This window comes from Pimephales promelas, chromosome 5 (assembly GCF_988280905.1).
Source record: "Pimephales promelas chromosome 5, fPimPro1.hap1.1, whole genome shotgun sequence".
NCBI lineage: Eukaryota > Metazoa > Chordata > Actinopteri > Cypriniformes > Leuciscidae > Pimephales > Pimephales promelas.
In genome coordinates this window covers 16,400,025-16,425,165 of record NC_142773.1, presented here as the reverse complement: position 1 = coordinate 16,425,165, position 25,141 = coordinate 16,400,025, and the positions used below count along the sequence as shown (strand labels likewise).

General features: G+C 37.3%; 2 protein-coding genes across 2 annotated transcripts; one reads left to right on the top strand and one right to left on the bottom strand.

Annotated features, from left to right (window-relative positions):
• Positions 1-1,757: 1,757 nt before the first annotated feature.
• On the bottom strand, positions 1,758-13,095 carry mfsd8l2 (major facilitator superfamily domain containing 8-like 2). The gene is made up of 11 exons (XM_039661212.2): positions 13,020-13,095; positions 12,645-12,830; positions 12,467-12,529; positions 11,586-11,705; positions 11,439-11,518; positions 8,678-8,975; positions 8,337-8,410; positions 4,463-4,676; positions 2,972-3,094; positions 2,682-2,812; positions 1,758-1,860 (listed from the first exon to the last, which is right to left on the bottom strand). The coding sequence occupies exons 1-11, from the start codon at positions 13,093-13,095 to the stop codon at positions 1,780-1,782; spliced, it is 1,446 nt and encodes a 481-aa protein (XP_039517146.1). The 3' UTR covers positions 1,758-1,779.
• A 3,163-nt stretch (positions 13,096-16,258) lies between these two features.
• kcnmb3 (potassium calcium-activated channel subfamily M regulatory beta subunit 3) lies at positions 16,259-25,141 on the top strand. Its single transcript, XM_039661214.2, has 5 exons — positions 16,259-16,329; positions 19,538-19,750; positions 23,447-23,621; positions 24,271-24,297; positions 24,469-25,141. The coding sequence occupies exons 1-5, from the start codon at positions 16,304-16,306 to the stop codon at positions 24,841-24,843; spliced, it is 816 nt and encodes a 271-aa protein (XP_039517148.2). The 5' UTR covers positions 16,259-16,303; the 3' UTR covers positions 24,844-25,141.

Here is a 25,141-nt window from a genome sequence, read left to right as displayed (position 1 = left end):
CCCCCTTGCATTTCTGTTTATGGTGTATATACACTCACCGGCCACTTTATTAGGTACACCTGTCCAACTGCTCGTTAACACTTAATTTCTAAGCAGCCAATCACATGGCGGCAATTCAGTGCATTTAGACATGTAGACATGGTCAAGACAATCTCCTGCAGTTCAAACCGAGCATCAGTATGGGGAAGAAAGGTGATTTGAGTGACTTTGAACGTGGCATGATTGTTGGTGCCAGAAGGGCTGGTCTGAGTATTTCAGAAACTGCTAATCTACTGGGATTTTCACGCACAACCATCTCTAGGGTTTACAGAGAATGGTCCGAAAAAGAAAAAAACATCCAGTGAGCGGCAGTTCTGTGGGCGGAAATGCCTTGTTGATGCCAGAGGTCAGAGGAGAATGGCCAGACTGGTTCGAGCTGATAGAAGGGCAACAGTGACTCAAATAACCACCCGTTACAACCAAGGTGGGCAGAAGAGCATCTCTGAACGCACAGTACGTCGAACTTTGAGGCAGATGGGCTACAGCAGCAGAAGACCACACCGGGTGCCACTCCTTTCAGCTAAGAACAGGAAACTGAGGCTACAATTTGCACAAGCTCATCGAAATTGGACAATAGAAGATTGGAAAAACGTTGCCTGGTCTGATGAGTCTCGATTTCTGCTGCGACATTTGGATGGTAGGGTCAGAATTTGGCGTCTACAACATGAAAGCATGGATCCATCCTGCCTTGTATCAACGGTGCAGGCTGGTGGTGGTGGTGTCATGGTGTGGGGAATATTTTCTTGGCACCCTTTGGGCCCCTTGGTACCAATTGAGCATCGTTGCAACGCCACAGCCTACCTGAGTATTGTTGCTGACCATGTCCATCCCTTTATGACCACAATGTACCCAACTTCTGATGGCTACTTTCAGCAGGATAATGCGCCATGTCATAAAGCTGGAATCATCTCAGACTGGTTTCTTGAACATGACAATGAGTTCGCTGTACTCAAATGGCCTCCACAGTCACCAGATCTCAATCCAATAGAGCATCTTTGGGATGTGGTGGAACGGGAGATTCGCATCATGGATGTGCAGCCGACAAATCTGCGGCAACTGTGTGATGCCATCATGTCAATATGGACCAAACTCCCTGAGGAATGCTTCCAGCACCTTGTTGAATCTATGCCACGAAGAATTGAGGCAGTTCTGAAGGCAAAAGGGGGTCCAACCCGTTACTAGCATGGGGTACCTAATAAAGTGGCCGGTGAGTGTATATACATGTAAACATATATATATATATATATATATATATATATATATATATATATATGAAGAGTTCAGATGCAAAAGGCTCTAAGTGCCATTGGAAATTTTCTTCTAAAATGATCATTTTTGTCAAGCTTATATATTTAAGTTCAGTAATTTCTCTTAAATGACAATTAATAGGTAATCCTCATTGCAATTTAAGTGAAATTACTGAACTTAAATATACAAGCTTGATAAAAATTATCATTCTAGAAGAAAAATTCAAATGGCACTTAGAGGCTTTTGCATCTGAACTCTTCATATATATATATATATATATATATATATATATATATATATATATATATGTAGAGAGAGAGAGATTTACACACACATACATATTATATACTATCTGTTCTTTTTCAACCAATTATTTTTTCAGTTTCATTCGGTCATGTTGCTGAAACAAAAATGACACACTTGAACAATGAACCCCAATGAACAAGGTTAGTCCACTGTCTCACCTGTGTCCTGTAAAGCGAAAGCTGGTGTCTATCCTCCATTCTCTGAGTCCTGAGCATTCTCCACCCTGGGCGGCTCCACCAGCTTCTCGTAGGACAACGCCATCATGATCTGACCAGGATAAGTCACCGAGAGCCGAAACAAAAGGTACAATATTTGTCCCTCATTAAATAAACAATGACTTTACATTGATTATCAGACACCAACTTTTGTTTGTTGACAGACACCAGACATTGTTATGTGTTATAATAGAAATTATTAACATAATTAATCTTTTGAGCAGGAAATATATTGATTTTATGAATTATTTTCTTCTTTACATATTTTTGCAGAACTACAGATTGTGTCACCACTCATAACTATTTTTATTTTTTTTTTAAACAATGGACTATTAAACAATCTGCAAATAAACTCGTGGCAAGGATACGCCAAGTTAATATAATTTTTCCTTTTTTAATTTCTTTTTCTTATATGTGTTTAGCTTTGTCAGAAGGGGACGATCCTACATTTCCAATTACCATGATTTTTATTATAGTAAATAATAATAATTCAAAACGGGCATTAATGGAAGTTTCAACATTAAATTAAATAAAAATAAACTTCTTGAAGTGTTAGCTGTCATGTTACTTTTCTGAACATACCAACATTATTTAAGAATGTAACTTGAGATGGCAAAATACAGTTTCACTTGAAGGCGTTCTCTATCTAATGAAATGTTTCCAAATCACCTCTCTGAAAGGAAAAGGCCAAAATGAACCTACAATCTCCATTCAATGGAGATTTTTTCAGTTGACTGGATCCATAATAGACACTGTTTGCACAAAGCAATAAATGTAAACTTAATTGAGCTGGTAAATGATGTGTGTTATGACATACTGAGAGAAAAATCTGATAATGTTACAGAATCAGTCATTATGAATCTGTGTACACACCATGATGAGGGTCAGTAGAAGCATCATCATACCCAGCATCACATAGAGATTTCCTATCAGACCCCCTGCCCACAGGGGGCCGAGGATGGTGGCAAGACCCCCGACTGAACGTCGCACACCCTGACTAAAGCCTGCACACACACAACACACCATTAGCATGTAGTTTTGAATATTTAAACAGTGACAAAATGTGACACCTACATTTTACACAAGCGTGAGTGTAACTTGTTTACTCAAAATCTCGTCTATCTTTTTCTTATGTCTCTCCTTGTATTCTCTTTGTTTCTCACCTTGTGTTTTCTCAGCTGTAACCTTAGAAAAGAGGGACACCTGAGACACAGCAACGAAAGGAAGTCCCAGTAACTGCAGGAACACTCCGATGATAAACTCAATCAACTCGAACACAAAACCACCTGATCAAAAGACATATGCGTCGAGAATGAAAGAGCGAATAGACAGACAGGTACACAGAAAGACAGAGATAGACTGTTAAATTATAGATGGTAAATATAGATAGATAGATAGATAGATAGATAGATAGATAGATAGATAGATAGATAGATAGATAGATAGATAGATAGATAGACAGACAGACAGACAGACAGACAGACAGACAGACAGACAGACCAACACTATCTCACGACCAATTCGTACGAATTCGACGCATGATTAAAAAGTGTCTAATTCGTACTAATTCGTACGACCTCACTCGTACTAATTCGTACGATTTGTTTAAACCCACGTGATGGTTAGGTTTAGGGGCGGGGTCAGGGGTAGGTCATTCGTACGAATTCATACGAATTGGCCAATTCGTAAAATATGTACGATTTAGCAAAATCGTATTAATTCGTACGAGTGAGGTCGTATGAATTGTTACGAATTAGCCACTTTTTAATCATTCGTCGAATTCGTACGACTTGGTCGTGAGATCGGGTTGGACAGACAGACAGACAGACAGACAGACAGACAGACAGACAGATAGATAGATAGATAGATAGATAGATAGATAGATAGATAGATAGATAGATAGATAGATAGATAGATAGATAGATAGATAGATAGATAGACAGATAGATAGACAGGCAGACAGACAGACAGACAGACAGACCAACACTATCTCACGACCAATTCGTACCAATTCGACGCATGATTAAAAAGTGTCTAATTCGTACAAATTCGTACGACCTCACTCGTACTAATTCGTACGATTTGTCTAAACCCACGTGATGGTTAGGTTTAGGGTCAGGGGTAGGTCATTTGTACGAATTCATACGAATTGGCCAATTCGTAAAATATGTACGATTTAGCAAAATCTTATTAATTCGTACGAATGAGGTCGTATGAATTGTTACGAATTAGCCACTTTTTAATCATTCGTCGAATTCGTACGACTTGGTCGTGAGATCGGGTTGGACAGACAGACAGATAGACAGATAGACAGATAGACAGGTAGACAGGTAGATAGATAGATAGATAGATAGATAGATAGATAGATAGATAGATAGATAGATAGATCGATAGATAGATAGATAGATAGAAAGAAAGAAAGAAAGAAAGAAAGAAAGAAAGAAAGAAAGAAAGAAAGAAAGAAAGAAAGAAAGAAAGAAAGAAAGAAAGAAAGAAAGAAAGAAAGAAAGAAAGAAAGAAAGAAAACAGTTCCAAACTAATAATGCATATCATCGAACTGGCAGCAAACAGAGCAGGCATATTGTGTCTGTCCGTGCCCAGGTTTATGCCAGTTTCTCTGGATGTCTGCCAGGCACACACACACACACACACACCCTGTGGATTGGCCAGGAAGATGAGGCACCAGACACAAGCCCCACTGCAGATGAGCAGCCCCACGGCCAGCACCACCCGGTCCTCCAGCACACGGCTCAGCCAGCGCACCAGGAAGAAACCCGCGATTACCTCCAGCCCACACAGGCTGTACATCACACTGTTCCCCAGCTCACCCAAGCCAAAGTACTTCTGCGTCAGGGGGGTCACCATGGTCTGGGGACGAGAGCAGGACATCAACCACTCACAACACCCTAGCAACCACATAGCAACACGCTTAGAGGGACAGTTCAACCAAAAATGAAAATTAGTGATTTTCTCACACTCAAGTCATCCTAGGTGTATAATCTTCTTTCAGATGAATACAATCAGAGTTATATTAAAAAAAATGTCCTGGCTCTGCCAAGAAAAAATATTCACATTTAACACGATACAAAGTAAAAATTCTAACTTCTGGCAAAATGCACATACACAGTCTTGTGTACTTGTGACGTCAGAGGTAGTGTGTCATCATGGCCTTGCATTACTCGCAAAAGTTGCGCTTTAGACTTAAGTGGAATCCATATGTTCCTTTGGCCGGAAGCTGGTTATTTTACTTTATAAAGTTTTAAAGATGGATATTTCGCATCACTTCAGAAGGCCTTTATTAACTCAGAACTAAAGCAAGTCTTACATGTTCTTCAGGCAATGTAAAGTAAATGTGAAAATGATAATGCATACAGCACTTTTTCATAGAGAATTTTGATTCAATGTGAAAGAACAAAACCTTGGCTTTATATATCTAAGAGGGGAAAATGAAAAGGAACATCCTAAACTTTATTATTAGTTTGTCATGTATCTAGGTCAGGCAACCGGGAATGTAAATGTGTGTCAATTTCAAATATCCGATTTTATTAAATCAAAGCTTAGATTAGATTGCATTAAATTCGATTTAGATGGTCCTACTACTGTGAGCCTTAATCAATCATAATTGGGCAGACATTATTTAGTGGCGCAGATGAATTTAGGACAGTGTGGGGGGTCTGGTGACCGGTTTTCAGAAGCATGGTGCCCATTTAAAGCACACTTTGATTGCAACTTCCAAAATAGCACCATATTAATATGTTTTAATGATATGAAATGTTTTTATGAAATTATACGCATCATATTTCAGCTTTTAAAAACTCCAAAATATTGACCCCATTCAGTTACACTGTGAGAGCCTCATTTTTTTGTTTTCTTTTTTAGCACGTTTAAGAATGTTGCAAATTTTGTTAAGACAGTGATAGCATTATTTAACATGTTGCTAAAAAAATTGCTACATTTAACTATTTCCTTAGTATGTTGCTTGCTAGTTTTAACCATAGATACATAGATTCCTTATTGGCAGCCGTTTCAACGGTCCACCATATTGGAACAGTCTATGAACATTTGAAAGCAAATTGACTGAGCATGTATGAATCGCTACTATGTTAGACAACATGCAAGGATGTTTTAGCATGTTTCTAACATGTTTTAACATGTTGCTAGCACATCGCTTACATGTTTTAAAGGGGTGATGAACTGAGAAATCAAATTTTCCTTGAGCTTTTGACATCTAAGAGGTCATCATATTAGAAGAATATGAACTGAAAACGTCCTTGTTAGTCCAATAAAAGCTTTTATTGACACCAGGCGTTTTTCAATGTGGGGAACTATGACATCATAGAGAATAAAACCCCACCCCCGCAGAAGAAGATCAACGCCTACTTCAACACGGCCGGTTTAGCCCCGCCCACCGATTCGCGCATTACACGCATAGGTAAATAACAAGGTAAATACTTTTTATCTCACAATTCTGACTTTTTTTCTCACAATTGTAAGTTTACTTCTCGCAATTCTGACATTATTTCTCAGAATTGCAAGATAAAAAGTCAGAATTGCGAGATATAAAGTCAGAGTTGCGTGATATAAAGTCGCAATTGCGAGATATAAAGTCAGAATTGTGAGATATAAAGTCGCAAGTGGGAGATATAAAGTCAGAATTGCGTGATATAAAGTCAGAATTGCGAGATATTAAGTCAGAATTTCGAGTTATAAAGTCATAATTGCAAGATATAAAGTCAGAATTGCGAGATATGAAGTCAGAATTGCGAGTTGTAAAGTCAGAATTGCTAGATATAAAGTCGCAATTGCGTGTTATAAAGTCAGAAATGCATGATATAAAGTCAGAATTGTGAGATTTAAACTATTCTGAGGGGGAAAAAAGTTAGTCTTTTTTTCCCCTTAGAATTGGCCTAATAAGTCGCAATTGCGAGTTTATATCTCACAATTCTGAGAAAAGATGTCAGAATTTCGACATATAAACTCGCAATTATGTGTTATAAAGTCAGAATTGCGAGATGTAAATTCGCAATTTTGAGAAAAAATGTCACATTCCTGTCTTTTTTTTCTCAGAATTGCGACTTTATATCACGCAATTCTGACTTTATATCTCGCAATTCTGACTTTATATCACACAATTCTGACTTTATAACTCGCAATTGCGACTTTATATCACGCAATTCTGAGAAATAAAGTCAGAATTGTGAGATAAAAAGTCACAATTATTTATTATATTTTTTTATTCAGTGGCGGAAACAAGCTTCCATACAAACTGGATCGAGCTACCGAGCAATACAAAATATTGTGCAGTGCCTGGTTGTGGAAGAAGACACTGCATAAGCTTCCTCTGGTTTCCAATAGGACTGCATGGATAAACTTTATTTTTAATGACGTTCCAGCTGATGAGGTAAAACATTGTCCATCTGTTCGCTTCATTTCACTGAGGATTGTTTTGTAAACAAGACTGGATTTGCAGACGATTAAGAGTAAAGAACGGTGCTGTGCCGTCTATACTGGATCTGACAGGAATTGTGCAACACATGGATTCTGGGTCGAACATGTATGGGCGAATAATTCCGGTTGCCATTTTACAACATTGGACGTTTTCAAAACAATTTCCCCCAAGTGCATCGACAGGTGAGTTGAAACTCATTATAATATGCAAAACTGTTATCCACTCACAACAGTGGGCGTTTACTTCCAAGTCTTCAGTGCGAGACGCCCATAAAAACTGAGCGTTTTTCAGTTAGGCTCAAAACAAGGGTACAACAAAGCCTATTACTTATTACTTATTAATTTTGGTGTTTTTGAATGCAAAAACCAAGCGAACGTCATAAGTTGACCTCAGACAACAATATAATAAAATTTAAAAAGCCAGTTCATGACCCCTTTAAAATGTTATTTAGTATGTTTTAGCGTACATTGCTAACACGCCCTAGGTATAGGCCTTGCTAATGCTTCCGTTTGGTGGTCATAAATTGGAAGATTTGGAAAATGTTGGGCTTAAAAGAAAAATAAGCTGCTTAACTACCTGATCAGTAGGTGGGCTTTGATATGCCAACATAATTACTGAAAGCTGGAATATACTTTTGCCTTGATTTATTTTACAGTCTGAACGTGTTGAGGCTAGTTTTTGAAAGATAGAGCCAGTTTGCAGATTTGAGCTGGCAGATTTTCAGAAAATTATAGTGTAAAATGGGTGCAGACTCTGCTTTTTTTATCTTCCGACTATGAATCTGTCCACTATTTTGAGAATATTAAACGTTTGATATTTCGACCCAATTTTATACACATATTGATTCCATTTGTCCACTGTCTCCATAACGAAGTGCATGTTTCATCAGTTTGTCATGTTCGGACCGACTTGAAAGTCTGGTAGTGTGTGACGTTTTCCCTCTGTAGCCATTTACAAAGTCGGCAAGCATGAAGCCTATAGTGTTTTCAAATCGTTTGTTTAAAGTCATGTAGTCTATTTTAGTGTACAAGTGGACCAGGACCGCCGCTGTTGCCAACCCCGAAAATGATGACTTTTACCTCGAGTGCTGTCTGATTGAAGAGAGTGATGAACTGAGCAGTGAGGAGAACCACCACCTCCTCCCTCAGAAACTCTACACAGAGAGAGAGAGAGAGAGAGAGAGAGAGAGAGAGTTATAGATCTCAGGCTGCCAAGAAAGGATTAAATAAAATGGAGCAATCTACCACACATAGACACACAATCATAGAGCAAAGACAGAATGAAGTGATCAATAAGGCGTTTCAGACCGTTACACTCAGATTAGCACCTCAGATGCAACAAAGAACGAATCAATGCCAAACCAACTTAAACTGCACTGCTAAAAAAGCACTTTAATTTAACATTAAACTCTGGGCTTCACCTCGACTGGCACTGAAGTTTTGAAAGGGGTCAGAGGGATCTGGAGGTGGCGAATCGGGTGGAGATGGCGGGATTTCGGACGAGAGCCGGGTCTCGGTCTGTTCTGGATTGACCGGGCCATTCGAGTCCACTGCTGAAGCCCAGTCTTCATCTTCCAGACTCATGAGGGGCTCATCTTCTTCACCTCTGACCTCTCTGAGGGGCATGTGCTGCTCAGGGAAGGAGTCCAGTGGTGGGATGTCCCAGTAAAGGAACATCACTGCAAACTGCATGAGCAGCCACATCCCGCACATGAAGAGCTGGGTCAAAAGAGCACATGGCAGCTGGAATTAAAGTCAACTTACTTAAAAGAACTTAAAGGGTTAGTTCACCCAAAAATGAAAATTCTGTCAGTATTTACTCACGCTCATGTTGTTCCAACCCCGTAAGACCTTCGTTCATCTTCGGAACACAAATTAAGATATTTAAGATATTAAGATCACTCCTGCATACTAGTCCATAGGCTTCTTGAGGGAATGACTTGCTGTCCTCGAAAAGTCATTAAAGACATCGTTAAAATAGTCCAAGTGACTTCAGTGGCTCAATCTTAAGTTTATCAAACGACGAGAACACTTTTGTGTGCAAAAACAACAAAAATAACGACTTTATTTCAACTATTCGTTTATTTCTCCCTCTGCACGAGTCAGGTTACTAGTTTAATAGCGTAAGCTTCTGTTATTGTACGTCACACGCATCACACACATGACCAGCGTCGGCCAATAGTGAGCCTACGTGTGACGTAGCTTTACGCAATCACACTACGTTAACTGACTACAGGCCCATAGAGAAGGAAGTGAATAGTTAAAATAAAGTCGTTATTTTTGTTTGTTTTTGCGCACAAAAAGTATTCTTGTCGTTTGATAAAGTTAAAATTGAGGCACTGTAGTCACTTGGACTATTTTAACGATGTCTTTGATGCCATCGATGTCGATGTCTTTGGTGTTTCGATGCCAGCAAGTGTCATTCCCTAAAGAAGCCTATGGCCGAAGGTCTTACGGGGTTGGAACAACATACAACATACAACAACAGTAAATACTGACAGAATTTTCATTTTTGGGTGAACTAACCCTTTAACAACGGCAAATAGAAATGTTGAAATAAGATGACCAACTTACTGGTGAATCTCACAAAGAACACTATTGAGATTTTATTTTTGTTTCTCGTTAGATTCCTGTATGTTTTATTTTATTTTTATTTATTTTTTATTGACCTCACATACGAATTTGTACGATTTTTGCTAAATCGTACATTTTTTACGAGTATAGATATGTTCGTATTGGTCGTAATAGCACTGTGTTAGTTTACATTAATTGATGCATTAACTCACAATAGAAATATTTATTAACCTTGTTAAAGTTAGTTAATAAAAATAATTTTCATTTTAAGTTCATGTTAGCTGAGGTCCATTAAATAATACTAAAAGATACAACTTTTGTACAGTATTAAAATATCAAAACATGTTTAAATTAACATTGTCTAGATTGTTTTTATTATTATTATTATTATTAGTTAACTTAACTAATAGTGTTACACACTTTATGATAAGGTTGCATTTGTTAGCATTAGTTATGCACTAACAATTACGCCGCCTCCACACTGGCAGTTGAAATCAGCTCCGTAATACGCAATACGTTCCCAACAGACGTCGTACTACACAGTGAAAAGCGTCGGACGCGGGTAGAACAAAAATGGCGGAGAGATTAAAGGTTGATTCTGTCAGTTCTGTATGATCTCTCTGATGAGGGTTATGCTGCGTTAGGAAAATTGCTCAGGACGTTGACATGTCAGGTCGGCTAAAAAATGTGATATAGTGGTCAATAGTTCAATGTCTACCTTCAATTTAATTGTATTAACTGCCCTTATAAACGTTAGAAAGTCATGAAAATAAAAAATGACATCACAACTTATCGTTATAAAATCAATATTTATTTTATTAAAAGTTAATAATTAAGGTTTGTTTATCAGTACCATAGCAACGGTCAACTTCCGCTGGAATTGTCGGATAGGAACCGTCCGTAGCTTTTCGCAAGAGTTCAAATTTTTTAACGCATCCGGATGACCAACGGACACGATTTTTTTCGCACCGCACTCGGTCGGACCCGTTTCGGACCCATTCGCATGCGGTCTGCGAATCTCCATAGGAAGTGAATGACTTCCGGTCGTTTCGCAGCCGCATCGGAGCTGATTTCAACTGCCAGTGTGAAGGCGGCGTTATTGTGACATAAATCGTTAACTAATGAAATCTTATCGTGAGATGTTGCTGCGTGTTTGGGAATGACATTTTTAGCATAGCAGTAACACAAATGTAGGAGGAAACTTGTCATAAAAATAATGTCGCAAAGGAAAAAAAAATGATCATGCTTAAAAAGTGCTTCGTTTTCTTTACTCCAAGTGAAGTGAAATATCCGCTGGACATGCTCTTATTTTATGAGATCCTCTGACAGGATGTGTATTTCCCAGCCCGGTTCCTATTGATCCCCCCTAGCACACTTTGTATGTCTCTCTTTCTCTCTCTCTCTTGATCTGATGCAACCATTTCAGGCCTTGGATCATCTGAGTGGAATCATGTGTGTTTCATTAGGAAGACATTTGAAATGTGCAGACTTACTACATTCACATTACAAGCCGCATCCATCATCATTATGTGTGTGTGTGTGTGTGTGTGTGTGTGCACGTGTGTGCATTTGTGTATTTAGAATGTACATTTTATTGGAAATACTTACCCCAGGTGAGGTGTACTTATTTACAATGAATGGACCCAATTTGAAATCACACAACCTTAGAAAGATATTGAATGCAGGACCTGCAAGTAAAAATGCATATTGTATATGTATTATTGCCACTTATTGATTGGTGGAACACTGACTCACCAATCAGAAGTCCAGCCTGACGACATGCCATGACAGCAGCAAAGACTCTCGCTCGCTCATCGGGGAGGGTAGTGCGTGTAAGGAACCCAAAAATAGAGGAACCAGCTCCTGCTCCAATACCTGATCCAGAATTTTATTACGGTAAAAAACATTAGCGATATATTCGATTTACACTAGTCTATTTAAAAGTAGCAGTTCTTTAGTGCAAGTGCAAATAGTTGTTGATGCTTTTCATACTTATAAATAGTGACATATACTACTTGCACCTCAGTATTGTTGTAGAATGCAATAATAACATAGAGTGTAAATTACTATTAAAATTAATAAATGGATGCCGCCATATTGGAAAGATAATGATTTATTATTTAGCACTCTTTAGGCACTTTATTTCCACTTTTCAAATATTTTCACTTTTCTTATTTTTTGAAAATAAATGCCTTTCCGATCTGATATGTGATGAGAAAACGGAGATGAGGAGTTTGATAAAACAACATTTCTAAAGAATGCTTTCAGCACCTTGTTGAATCAATGTCACGTATTAAGGCAGATCTGAAGGTGAAAGGGGGTCAGACACAGTATTAGTATGGTGTTCATTATAATCGTTTAGGTGAGTGTGAGTATATATATATATATAATTTTATAAACAAGTAATAAACTTGTTATAAACAAGTCATTGGGTCTGGTCAGGATGATTCAATTCAGCTTTGCAGAAATTACAATCTAATGAGAGTCATCAATCAAAAACAACAGTCTCTCTGTTAGTATCTGTTGGATGTCTTAAAATCTCATTAATGTTGATGGTTTACACCACAGGAGCACAGAATCTCTCAAACAAAGTTTATTGTGACTGATAGAACAGTGCAGCATCAAAATATCCTCACCTGCAACAAGCCGGCTGGACAGCAGGAGCCATTTTGAATATCCCATGAAATACATGAAGTTTCCTGTCAGACAAATGTGTTGCAATGAGCAAACAACATCATCAGGAGATCATAACTGCACAAGAACAAGGGTTATTTGATATATTTTATAACCATCTCAAGTCTTAGGTATACTGACCCACAATTTCAAACACATTGGAGAAGAGAATGATGGTCTTTGTAGTTCTGGTCTTGTCTGACCATTGACCAAACACTGGACCTGAAACAAGCCCACTGAAGCTGAACGCAGATAGACCCAAGCCAAGAAAATAAGGTGGTGCCTCTAATATCTGCAGATATCGCCATATAGTGGGAAGAATGACCGCTGAAAGAGAGAGAGAGGGGGAGAGAGTGAGAGAGAGAAGACTATATTTTGCAACTGCATAAACAACTATCAATACATTCACCATTTACACATTAATATTGTAATGCTTTCTTGCACTATTGATTCAAACAAGTTACTTGCTGCAGAAAGGAAATAAAAAGGAAAGGAAAATAATCCTCGGCCACTTACCATATTCTACACCACTCAAAAGAAATATCAATCCAATAGTGAGAAAAGACAGTTTTCTTTTTTGTCTGTAATCCATTGTAGTGTTTCTCTGGGCTATTTTCACAGCACTTGATCATTCCTCTTCCTCATGGTCCAATTATTGTAATGAGAGGGATGGTGTTCTCCATTACTTACTCTGGTATGTAACCGCTCGTCTTACTGTACGGCTATTTCTCTCTTTTTCTTTTTTTCCGATCACAGCAAATGTATCAATCAGCAAAAGACAAAGTATAAGACGTGGTGCCAGCTCGTTTAGGAAAAGCTAGGGAATATTTTTGGATGATTTTACGCAAACATGCTGTTTGATGTTCATTGGATCCCTTCCTTGAATATGATCATTCGGGTCCCTGTCACGAGGCGACTATAAATGCCCTATAATTTCTTCATTGATGCAGCATAAACAGGGCTCAGGCTCTTCCAACAGTCTCTGTACACTGAAGCATCAGAGATCTAGTATTACCTGTGAGCTTGGATCCATTATTTATAGTGTTCAGGTGAAGTGGACTGTAATTCTACTCCCTTAAAGCTGTATCTTCAGTTCTGTATAACAGAAATTCAGTTCATTCCTGACTATCTACACAGTCACAATTCGATACATATCACGATACTGAACTCACAATACGATATTATTGTGATACTGCAAGACATATCGTAAAAGGTTAACAAGAAATGTACTGTTGATAGCTGCTACATTTGGTATGTGTGTAAATGAATAGGCTTATTTGGATTTGTTCTGGTGCTGGAAACCCAATGCAAAGGACAATTATAGTGACACACCAGAATACAAATATTGGTGATTCTGAAGCTGAAAATACAGAATTATTTTAGACGAATATGCTTGCACGCTGTCACTGACTAGAATAGCACTTTTTACTGGTAACATCAGACATTTGGCAGTTTCAGGACCCACAAATACAGTTTTCCCCAATTGCATTATTATACATTATATTCAACATTATAGTAGTTTAATGACATAAAAAATCTGAATACTTATTTTTTTTTATTTTCAGTAAACTATACAGACTACATATCCATGATAGTGCTATATTAACTGCAAACTATTGGTCAGGAAGTTAGCTAAATTTAAGCAAATGCACTAAAAAACAATTGCTGTCTCAGAATTTGCATTTGTAATTTGGCAGAATACGGGAAGTTTGTGTGGAGTGATGAATCCCAATGAAACACAGTGATGCTCCAGAGCGGTGTCTTCTAAAATGTGCTGAGAAATATAATAATAAACGCATCTCTGCCACAGTGAAGCATGAAGGAAGAGTGTTAGTGTGTGTGGAGTCTTTTCAGATGAGCATTGATGAGCTGCTTCACTGGGAAAACTCATTTAATGGTTCGGAGTACAGGAGAATAATGCATGGCTTGCTTCCCACAAAATGTTTTTTTTTTTTTTATCGAAAGAGGAATGATCAGATGTTATTTTTTCAACAAGACAATGGTAACACTTTATTTTAAGGTGTCGTAATTACATGTTTTTTTAATTTTCAAATTTTGTGATGAATATGGTTAAGACCATTAAATAATTAGCCATTTTTGCCGTGTCCCTTTAACTGTAGTGTGTTTTTCGATATTACATATATTTAATATATATTAGTACTAAATTGTAAATTCATAACTACAACTGTGTAATACAAATATATTTAAAACACAAACGTTTCAATTAAAATTACATTAAAGTATATTTTAGGTTGGCCTGCAAAAAACAAACAAAAAAAAAACTGTTTCCATGTTTTAATGTGTTAAAATGTTATTTATTCCTGTGATGGCAAAGCTGATTTTTCAGCATCCTCCAGTCTTCAGTGTCACATGATCCTTTGGAAATCATTCTAATGTGATGATTTGATGCTCATGAAATATTCATGTTTATTATCAATGTTCAAAATGTTGTGCTGCATAAACTGTAATACTTTATTTGTTCAGTATTCTTTGAAGAATAGAAACAAATGAAACATTCTTACTGACCCCAAACTCTTTCTGTAATAAACAGAAAAATAACAGTAATTCTTTCCGACCCCGAACTATTTCTGCAATACCAAATAAATAATGCAAAGTAATGAGTCAGTTAAGCATTATGTAATGCTAATGACCTCTTAGAAACATTATAAAATGTTACCTTTGAAATATTTGTATCTAAAAACTAGTCAATTCACCTTTTTATTTAGTGCTTTATACAGTACAAATAGATACAATTTGATACAGATAGTGATAAACAGGAAAATAATATGATGAACAGAATTCAATACACTGATTTCACGCAGCCGCCATTTTGAAATCACTCCGGTGGGAAGAAAACCAGAAGTGTCGCTTTTAATCATAGGAGAGTTGAGAATTTGATGGTGTATTGTTGTTTTAATTTAGAAATTAGTTATACTAATAATGTACATACATTTCTTTCATAATTTAGACTATATTTATGAACTTAATTTATAAATATTTTTTGTATATATATATATATATATATATATATATATATATATATAATTCAGAACATAAAAAAAGAAGCAGGAACAATCAACGTTTTGCACTGTAAATCAGATTTAAAAGGTAAGTTACAGAAATACGGAAACGTTTTTCCTTCGCGTTTTGTGAAAATGACTAAAAAGCTGTATTATTCCTTCCAGACCAGTAGGTGGCGATGTCACTTTGTAAAGAAACACCCTGCGCCTAAAGACAGAACACTTAATAGCGCATGATGTCAACGTTTTCACAATTTTGCGTTTCTAATGTTTACACGGAGAAGATAAAGGTGTCATTTTCAAAAACTTGCATTTCGAATTTTTTATGTTTTTATTTGAAAACGATGTCGTGTAAACGGTCCTTTTCTGCTAACTGCAACTGAATCCATGTCTCTCTCTGACAAGTGCAGTGTTGATTCAGTTCGGTTCAATAAAGTTGATCAATTATGAGTTAAATTCAGCTACAAAGCAGCAGTAAATACAAAAAAAAAAAAAAAAAGGATAATCTTCTCTGGTCATCATCTCAAAAATATATATTTTTAAGCAACAGTACATCCTCAGCAGATAATGGGCAGATGCGCAATGTTGTTTTGATAAAATTGAATGCATTTATACATACAATAAGTCATTCATTAAAAATTTATGTTATTTTGGATTACAATTTTAAAATGCATTAATTATTGACACACTGTTGTGCTCATGAAGCTAGAAGTTTTGAGTTTTGTCAGTTGGTGTCGAGAATCAGTTTATCAGAGTCTAGTTTAATAGCAAGGCTATATAATGAACAGAAGAACGCATCTCGTGAGGTAAGACGTCGTTTTAAATTTACACCATTTTAGAATCGAAGTAAACATGGGTTTTCGCTGACGGGTTTTGGATCTGGACACTTTGCATAATGTTTTATATATACAGTATATATATATATATATATATATATATATATATATATGAAGAGTTCAGATGCAAAAGCCTCTAAGTGCCATTTGAAATTTTCTTCTAGAATGATCATTTTTATCAAGCTTGTATATTTAAGTTCAGTAATCAAGCTTGATAAAAATGATCATTCTAGAAGAAAATTTCAAATGGCACTTAGAGGCTTTTGCATCTGAACTCTTCATATATATACACTCACCGGCCACTTTATTAGGTACCCCATGCTAGTAACGGGTTGGACCCCCTTTTGCCTTCAGAACTGCCTCAATTCTTCGTGGCATAGATTCAACAAGGTGCTGGAAGCATTCCTCAGGGAGTTTGGTCCATATTGACATGACGGCATCACACAGTTGCCGCAGATTTGTCGGCTGCACATCCATGATGCGAATCTCCCGTTCCACCACATCCCAAAGATGCTCTATTGGATTGAGATCTGGTGACTGTGGAGGCCATTTGAGTACAGCGAACTCATTGTCATGTTCAAGAAACCAGTCTGAGATGATTCCAGCTTTATGACATGGCGCATTATCCTGCTGAAAGTAGCCATCAGAAGTTGGGTACATTGTGGTCATAAAGGGATGGACATGGTCAGCAACAATACTCAGGTAGGCTGTGGCGTTGCAACGATGCTCAATTGGTACCAAGGGGCCCAAAGAGTGCCAAGAAAATATTCCCCACACCATGACACCACCACCACCAGCCTGAACCGTTGATACAAGGCAGGATGGATCCATGCTTTCATGTTGTAGACGCCAAATTCTGACCCTACCATCCGAATGTCGCAGCAGAAATCGAGACTCATCAGACCAGGCAACATTTTTCCAATCTTCTATTGTCCAATTTCGATGAGCTTGTGCAAATTGTAGCCTCAGTTTCCTGTTCTTAGCTGAAAGGAGTGGCACCCGGTGTGGTCTTCTGCTGCTGTAGCCCATCTGCCTCAAAGTTCGACGTACTGTGCGTTCAGAGATGCTCTTCTGCCCACCTTGGTTGCAACGGGTGGTTATTTGAGTCACTGTTGCCCTTCTATCAGCTCGAACCAGTCTGGCCATTCTCCTCTGACCTCTGGCATCAACAAGGCATTTCCGCCCACAGAACTGCCGCTCACTGGATGTTTTTTTCTTTTTCGGACCATTCTCTGTAAACCCTAGAGATGGTTGTGCGTGAAAATCCCAGTAGATTAGCAGTTTCTGAAATACTCAGACCAGCCCTTCTGGCACCAACAATCATGCCACGTTCAAAGTCACTCAAATCACCTTTCTTCCCCATACTGATGCTCGGTTTGAACTGCAGGAGATTGTCTTGACCATGTCTACATGCCTAAATGCACTGAGTTGCCGCCATGTGATTGGCTGCTTAGAAATTAAGTGTTAACGAGCAGTTGGACAGGTGTACCTAATAAAGTGGCCGGTGAGTGTATATATATATAGTATATATATATATATATATATATATATATATATATATATATATTCTATGCAGTTTTTTTTTAGGTTTGTTCATCATTTACTTCATACTTCTGTCCAAGTCATATAAACATAAAAAAACAAACTGTCATGACTGCTTACAATCCCATAGGACACAATTATGGTCTGGCTGTAGGGGTTCCCATAGAAACCCTCTGTGGCATCCCTGCTCAGGCAGAGGAAATATATTCCACTGATCTCATCTGGATGAGAAGAAAACAATCCCTTAAGTGCACTCTATGTGCCCTACATGTCTGACGGCTAGGCAGCACGGTGGTTCTGTGTCCAGATGTATACATTGACCTTGTCAAAGTGGGGTTGGTGTTGTGTTAATTTAGTGCTGTTACCTAGTTAAGGGATACTTGATAAGATAAAAAATGCTGCTGAATCATTCCCCCCGAGGGTCTTTCAGTGTTCCTGTTAACATCACTCTGCAGGGCGCGCGGCGACAAAACTTTCGGTACGTATGGAGATCAGATCCACATTTTTATTACAGCTAATTGTCCAGTTGTGACACTAATATGAGAAACAAAAGTATTTTGCGTGAAGTTATTCCAAATTATGACAATAGCAACAAGTCCTTGAGTTGGATATGTTGTTAGAACCTAGTAACTTAAACATTTTTTGTCTCCACCACTTATTGTACTGAACATTATCAAATTAAGTAGAAAGTCACCAAAATCTAATAATGTAGTTCACTCGAAATGAACTTGTGTCTATATTTACTCACCCTCATGTTGTTCCTGAAACATACTGTATTTGCTCAGTTTTGGTTTAGTTTTTAGTGTGTTCTGTTCTCCATGGTTTTCAACTGATTTACATCTGTTCATGAAACTGACGTCTTGGGACGTCTTTTGACCATACGTCAACATCCGCCTTTTTAGGGTACCCTTAAACATCGATTAGTTGACGCTTTATCTTTAGCGTCAGTTAGGTGACGGGATAGGTTTAGGTCTGGGGAAGGGTTAGGATCCGATAACGTCATCTAACCGACGTTTAAGGGTACCCTAAAAAGGCGGATGTTGACGTACGGTCAAAAGATGTCCCAAGACGTCAGTTATATGACGTCATGGGATGAGACTGTGTTAGTTCATTCAGTTTGTTTAACGTCAAATGTCCAATGTCAATGTTAACGTGGTTGTGCTTGAATGATTATTTTTGATTTATAATTACAGACTTTATTAGTGAAAGGCCTATTCCTTCGTCCTGAACTCATTACGACCATTCGAGACAGTTTCAACACTTATGCTCTTGTAAAAAAGAAGTGTGCTTAATGGAGTTCGGAATACTCCAAACATTTATTTTTATACTGTACTTGCAGATATTCATGAAATAACGCCACTTTAGTGTACTTAAAAAGTGTACTTTCATGGTGGCTTTTCCATTAGCTGAAGTTGCAGTCTGATATGAATATATTTTCGATTTAAAATAAAGATCTCGTAAAATAAATCCTGTGGTAAACATGACTTGATGATACTTTGACGTTTTGTTTGTAAATTACACACCCATAGCGTTAGAGGAGTAATGTTCATTTTTGAAAATATAAGAACCCCCCCACCATATTTGTTAAGAAATAAAGTTGGGTAAATAATTTCTGGGTGAATTAACTGTTTCTCAGGGATGCCTTCCACCAGCAAGGCCAACTGCATGAAACTGGAGGGAACTGGAGAAAAGAAAGGGAGATGAGATGCAATGAGAAAGCCAGAGCTCAAATCCCAGAGTCCAGTGTGGGAGAAGACAGAACCATCCTCTTGGGCATCACCATGATGGTCTTCTCCATCCTCATGTATTTTCTGGTGGGAATCGCGATGGTGAAACCATGTCTCCATAGGTTAGTAGCAGGTCTTCAGGTAGACTGCTGGTATGTTGTAATGTTCGTGTTGATGAACTTTGCGATTAAAACAGCTTTTGAAATGTGGTCACTATAAATAAATATGAAATATTTTGTCATAACATAGTGAGCTGCAAGGTTACACAGCTCAAAGTCCACTCCAAAGCGGGATATTTTATTTAACAGAATCCACTTTTCAAGAACTACAATGATCAGCTCATTTGGACGACAACACACTTTTTCCGAATCTTATGAAGTCATAATGTTCCATAATGTTAAATAATCCCGGCCCATGGGATACGCAAAAACAGTTGGAGAGACCTGGTTGAGCTGCGCTTGAAGAGTGTTGCCGCTGTTTTTTCCACACCCCGGAAAAAGTTTGTGCTAAGGTTTTAGGATAACGTTTTTTCTGTGTGCTGCACTTTTTACAGCAGAAAGACAGAGTACAATGCAGGCTATACACACAAAAGCTTCTCCTGAAAGACGTAGCCATTCCCATTTTTTTTTTATTTAGGGATCACAACTTAGTATGAAGTATGTCTTATTATTTGAAGTAGGTTTTTTTTCTATTAAATCTCAGCTATACGCTTTATTGCTATGATGTAAACAAAGGAGACTACAGATAGAGTAAAGATCACCAGCTGGAGTCAAAGCAGGTGAACCCTCAAGGCCCGTACACACCGGGACGAATATCAGCGCGCGTTATTCGTCAACGTTTTTTTTCAACGTGTTTTTTGTGTTCACACCCAAGCGATTTTCGCTGACGATGAGCCGAGTGAACATGCAAATTCATTCCCTGACATTAGATGCCGCCAATTTGCTCTGCAATACCACTCCATAACAGTTCTCTTTTATCAAGACGTGTGTAGTCGCTGTCGTGTTTGTCATAATAGTTATTTATGTTCTAGCACCAACGAGTACAGCAGCTCTACATTCATCTTGCCTTGCATCTTCCTCGTCTTATTTTTTTCCTGGCTGTGTAGACGGTGTGACGCTACTTGGCGTATATCTTCTTCGCCGTTGCATATGTGTGCTCGGCAAGACCGTTTTGTGTTTGAGCGCCCCAAATTGTGCTTTACTGTAACTTCAGAAGCTCCAAACATGTGAGCAAAACCGCCAATGTCATTGGTCAGGTAGTTTTTGACGCAGCGCGTCAAACTAATAAAAAACGAACCCGAGGCGTTTTTTTTTTTTTAAAGTGACACTTTTACGCGTCAGTGTGCACACTCACTAGGGCTGGGTAATAAATATCGATTTCTCGATATTAATCGATTCTCATTTTTACGAACCGATATCGATTCTTAAATCTCAAGAATCGATTAGTCATCCTGTTTAATTTGAATGAATGGAACATTGTATCGCGGCTGCGCGCATCACTATTGATATGAAACAAAGTCTCAATTTTCAAATTACGTCCATTTTCTTTAGAAATTCAAAATCATGAATAACGTTTTGGCGCTGTGGCGTGAGATCGCTCTGGCGCAGCTCCAGAGAAGCAGCAGCGCTGATCTCTCTTCCGACTTAATAATACCAGTTACAGCACGAAATAAACCTGAATGAGCATCTGAAAGTGTGTTAAAAGAAAGAATACAACTTATCGAAATCCGTATCATGTCACATTGATTCGCTCAATCAGCGTTTCAACCGTGGAAAGACGTCAGTTAAACAGCTTGTAATCAATGTCATGTATCGTCATATTTACCTCAGAAAACCCACATAAACTCGTTAGTCAGCTAGAAAAAATAAGCATTTTACTAAATATATACACCATATTACATATGCATAATAATCTTAATGTTCTTCAATATTTAATGCATATTTGAATAAATCTGGCAAGTTTTTATGACAGCCACCATTTAAATGTTTATATTTCACATAATCTTCTTATTATAAAAATAAATAAAAGTGTAATTTAAGTGTTTGTATAGCTACAAAACAGTTCATTATTACCTTCATATTAGGCTAATGAAGTATATAGGCTACAACTAGACTCCCATAGTTTACAGCATTAGTTAAGAGATTTATTTCCCTTGAGAAAAATGGCCATTTATTGTAACTGATATCCAAAATAAACGATATTGAATCGAATCGAATCGTAATCGAAATCGAATCGAATTGTGAAATTTGTCTCAATACCCAGCCCTAACACTCACATTGGCGCACTTTGTTTAGTCACGAGGCGTTAAACGTCGACGAATAACGCGCACAGAATTCGTCCCAGTGTGAACAGGCTTTCAGGGTGCACATTTTGCAAAAGGCATAAGCAGTGGTGCCAAATGATGCCAAATTTTAAAAACCCAGACTCTAGAGCCCAAGGAAGCCACAGTGGAGCTAGGCCTTGCTTACAAACTCCAATGTATCTGAGTGAGAGCTTATACCCTACCATGAGTAAATAAGATGCCCTACTATTAGTGCCTCGTATATATATTTTGTTTATTTTCATATATATATTGTTTATTTATTTTTATATATTATATTTCTGTCTCCCAATAAGTGACAGAATAACACCAACATTTTCCTATTTATATGTTGTTTATTTATTTTTTTATCTGGTAGGGACAAGTGGGAACAATCAACATGCACCACACTACAACATTTATAGCCAAGGCTAATTTGCAATGTTAACAAGGTCCTATATGAGACACAGGCATCTTTTAACCATATACATACTATATTCTAACTATATTCACAAATATTCACATACTGGGAACTATATTAACAAAGACAAGAAATGTCTTTGTTATGACAACTTGACAATAACCAATGTCAAGTTGTCATAATCAAGACATTTTTTGTCTTTGTTAATGTCAAGTTGTCATAATCAAGACATTTTTGTCTTGGTTAATTTCAAGTTGTCATAACTAAGACATTTTAAACAATGTCAACTTTGCATTAAAAGTGTCATAATTTACCGAATGACACTTAATGACAACAGTCATAAACATTCATAAAGACTCCTTCATGTTCATGACCTGTGTTATGTCATGGTTATGACAGTGTCATGACAGTCTTATGCATGCCCCTTCAAATAAAGTGTTACCTAAAACCCTAAAGCACATAACTTATAGCAATAATCATAAACATAATTATTCAAATAAATAAAAAATAAAAACATAAAATGTGAAGTATCACACAGGTATTCTGGGGATGTCCAACACTATCTCACGACCAATTCGTACGAATTCGACGCATGATTAAAAAGTGTCTAATTCGTACTAATTCGTACGACCTCACTCGTACTAATTCGTACGATTTGTCTAAACCCACGTGATGGTTAAGTTTAGGGGCGGGGTAAGGGGTAGGTCATTCGTACGAATTCATACGAATTGGCCAATTCGTAAAATATGTACGATTTAGCAAAATCGTATTAATTCGTACGAGTGAGGTCGTATGAATTGTTACGAATTAGCCACTTTTTAATCATTCGTCGAATTCGTACGACTTGGTCGTGAGATCGGGTTGGGATGTCCGTTTACGGCTTTTGACTGTAAATTGTAAGATTTGTTGTTGTTTTTTTACTTCCAAAAACATTACATTTAACAGTGTTTTACTGTAACATTACATGAAATGTAAAGTTAGATCATTTAAAGCTTTCCCCTGTGTAATGGAACTTACTGTTGACCAATTAATAGGTGTTTACAACAATTTTTACATTGTAAGCATTCACTTTATAATTCACGTTTATCTTTCCAACAGTGACTGGAAAAATTCTGTCAACTGCTCATTAGTCCAGATTGATTTGCTGGATGAAGTGATGGACTGCCGTGTCATTGTCAGCTTTAAATGTCTGCGTGCTTTGGTAATCATTTCGTCCCCTGAAAAAACACTTCGGCTTTACTACGATGAAGAGGCTGTGAATTCCAGGTCAAAGGTACAGTTGTCAGTGTTATTTAAATGAGTGGAGGATTTAATCATCCTGTCACTCAAAATTCTATATTATTTTCATTCCTCTGGTTTTATGGACTATGCGTTTAATGCCAAGCTCCAAAAAGAAAGCACAATTTCTTCATTTCCAAGTTTTTTTTTTTTTCTGAAAAACCTTTTCCTCTGCTGTACCTCTCAAATTTATTTTTAAAAATTTTTTTTTTGCCTAAACTGAACTCTTCTTATACAACTACGGTGGCATTGGCATTTAAAATGTTATTTTATTTTATTGAAGGTCACAACAAATATTAATAATAATACTTACAATATTATAACAATGTATTAACTTATTTATTTCATCAACATTCATTATATTGTTGATATTGAACATCTTAATTGTAAATGCCAACTAGCTTAATATAACATAACCTTTAACAAAAAAAGAATCGATTCATTGTTACCAGTGAAGTAAAACTTAAATGTGTTTTTATTTCATTGTAACACTACTGACATTAAAATGTGTGATGATTTTACATAAACAAAGTATTTTAATAGTGTGATTTTTGACTTATTTCATTGAGTCAAAATACTGTATTTTACAACAAATATTGTTTTATTCTATTCTAAAATGATTCTTTTATTACTTTTTTGAACAGGGAATTATGGAGAAAAGTACTGGAGCGGTAAGACTTTCAAAATTAAAATGATTAAAATAATATCAGTTATTTTAAAATATACTGTTCCAATTTATGGATAAAAATATATCACGTTTTAAAACATATCAATCAAAACAGTGAGTGACCATGTGGTGTAAATATCTGAAATATTCAGTTTGCCATAATCTTTTCCCTCAGTGCTTCTACACTCCGAAATGCCAACGAAACAAGACAGAACAAGAGGCTGAGGCCAGTAACATCAAACAAGCGTTAAGTACACAAGGGGAAAACATGACATGCTTTCTCAGCGCTATATACCCAGATGACGCCATCTTGAGGAGGAAATACTCCATTCAATTGGCCTTCTATTACCTGCTGTGGCCCAGCCTCATGTTGTTTGGTGGAATCCTCCTGGTGGGGCTGGTGAAACTCAACCAGCATCTTGCTTTCCGCTGCACTGAGATCATTCGAGAGGAGTTACCTGGCGGTAAACTAACAGAGGGAAGGATCTACCGGCTCTTAAGGTGCAAGCCTGGGGGCAACGTGGAGCAGCACGACCAAGTTAGAAAATAGTATAATGTGCCTCTACTGTCAAGTTAGTAGTTATAATGACTTAATTCATCATTCAGTCTTAAAAAATAATATTAGTGCCTTATGCCCTAAATATGGCCAAAGTTTTTATACATTGTGATTGTTCAAGTCAAATAATGATGGCATCTAAAAGTCGCAGTTGGTGGTCAGTTTCTGTGTAAAGTATGTTCTTGACAAACATTTATCACTTTTGATGTCAATTCTGGCGAGAAATTACTAGCAATTTAATATTCGCTTAGTTATCACCAAACCTCATTCTTTTTTGCTATAGATCATTAAA

Bases quoted from the DNA above. Each gene is read 5' to 3' on its own strand.
- mfsd8l2 (XM_039661212.2), bottom strand. From the start codon at position 13,095: ATGGATTACAGACAAAAAAGAAAACTGTCTTTTCTCACTATTGGATTG. The intron at 12,831-13,019 runs GTAAGTGGCCGA...TCTCTCTTTCAG, and splicing joins TTTGAGTGGTGTAGAATATG to CGGTCATTCTTCCCACTATA. The intron at 2,813-2,971 runs GTGAGAAACAAA...GTGTGTGTGCAG, and splicing joins TACAGCTGAGAAAACACAAG to GCTTTAGTCAGGGTGTGCGA.
- kcnmb3 (XM_039661214.2), top strand. From the start codon at position 16,304: ATGAACAGAAGAACGCATCTCGTGAG. The intron at 19,751-23,446 runs GTTAGTAGCAGG...TCTTTCCAACAG, and splicing joins GTGAAACCATGTCTCCATAG to TGACTGGAAAAATTCTGTCA. The intron at 24,298-24,468 runs GTAAGACTTTCA...CTTTTCCCTCAG, and splicing joins TGGAGAAAAGTACTGGAGCG to TGCTTCTACACTCCGAAATG.